The 1,317-nt window shown below is 51.6% G+C and overlaps 1 protein-coding gene across 1 annotated transcript in view; it reads right to left on the bottom strand.

Moving 5' to 3' along the window:
- Dync1li1 (dynein cytoplasmic 1 light intermediate chain 1) overlaps positions 1-459 on the bottom strand; it is a 42,160-nt gene extending 41,701 nt beyond the window's left edge. Inside the window, exon 1 of the mRNA XM_010629714.3 lies at positions 33-459. Within this exon, the coding sequence (XP_010628016.1) occupies positions 33-176 (144 nt within the window). The 5' untranslated portion in view covers positions 177-459. The remainder of the gene's footprint in view (positions 1-32) is intronic.
- Positions 460-1,317: the final 858 nt, after the last annotated feature.

Genomic DNA, 1,317 nt, shown 5'->3' with positions numbered 1-1,317 from the left:
GGGGTACCCGGGGAGAGGGGGGGTCGTTATCAAAGGTTCTGCCCGTCTTCGTCGTCCCCTGCTGCGGCGCTGCCGTTGCCAGACGCTAGCTCGTTGGCCAAGGGGCCGCCCGCATAAGTCGAAGCTAATCCGGGCGGAGAGGAACTGAACGAGCCGACTCGCCCCACGGCCGCCATCTTGGTCGGGAATCACACCACTCCCCGCAAGGCTGAATGAGCGAGGCGGCGTTGGCTGTGGCGGCGGCGGGAACCCGGATATTGGGCGTTCAACTCACGGGAGCAGGGAGGGGCCTGCAGAGGCGGAGCCGGCTGGGCTGAAGAAGTGCAGGAGCTTGCGCTGCGCGTGCGCCGAGCGACGGCGGGCCGGAGGTGCTACGCGTGCGCCAGCACTGATTGCTGGAGTGTTTTCGCCGAGTTGGAGCGCTTCTCGCGAGTGCGTCCTCATCGCCAGGCTGCTGTAAGGCAGGTTGGGTGTGTCTAGTAGGCTGCAGTCCTTTTCACCCTTCCGTCGAGTCCGTAAATCCGCAGCCGGCACTAAATTTCTGCGCTCTCCTTGCGGGCCCATCCACCTTTCCAACTGAGCGCGCACCCAGCCTTCACTGCATCGGCGCCAACATGAAAATGGGCTGTCCGGCAGGTACTGCAGCCAGGTGTGCAGTGTTCCTGTGGTCCTGGATTTCATGGCTTTCTTCTTTGCATTCTCAAATAACGAAGTGTTCCTCAAATTGTTAAGTCCGGGGTGAGGAGGTAACCTCTTGAGCCGAAGCCAACTCAGTGTGTTCCCGATTGGACCCATGTCAGGAGTAGGTTCTCCCAGCCTTGTGACAGGAAAATGTTGACAATTTCCCTAATGGTCTTGACATTTTTTTTTTTATGGTCTTGATATTTTCTAATGAAATACTCTGGGTGTAAGTTTTCGATCCAGTCACCACATGTTTATTCCATACTTAACCCAGCAGGTACAGAGAATCTAAACTAGCCCCAAAATTACTCCAATACAACTTACTGGTTAAGTATATTTGACTGACAACCCTACTTCTAGAAAGAGGCAATGGTTTAAAGGCTCTATCCTAATACACCTTACAAAACAGTTGCTTCAAATAAGTCTGACCTTTGTACATTTTCCAAAAAATTTCATATTTGAAAATCATATGCTAACATATGGCCTGAACAATGCTGTACTGCTGATGAGAAAATCCACAACTAAAGGATATGTTTGGTACACATTAACCTTGCAGTTAGAAGTCTGAAAGTCTTTAGAGGCTTGCTAATCTGAGTTGAGGTTTAGCTCAACTAATTTGTTGGCTGTGTAACCTTA

This window comes from Fukomys damarensis, unplaced genomic scaffold, assembly GCF_012274545.1.
Source record: "Fukomys damarensis isolate Sample0158 unplaced genomic scaffold, DMR_v1.0_HiC HiC_scaffold_28, whole genome shotgun sequence".
In the NCBI taxonomy this organism is placed as follows: domain Eukaryota; kingdom Metazoa; phylum Chordata; class Mammalia; order Rodentia; family Bathyergidae; genus Fukomys; species Fukomys damarensis.
The sequence above is the reverse complement of the archived record's forward strand: the minus strand, read 5'-3'. Positions and strand labels throughout refer to the sequence as shown.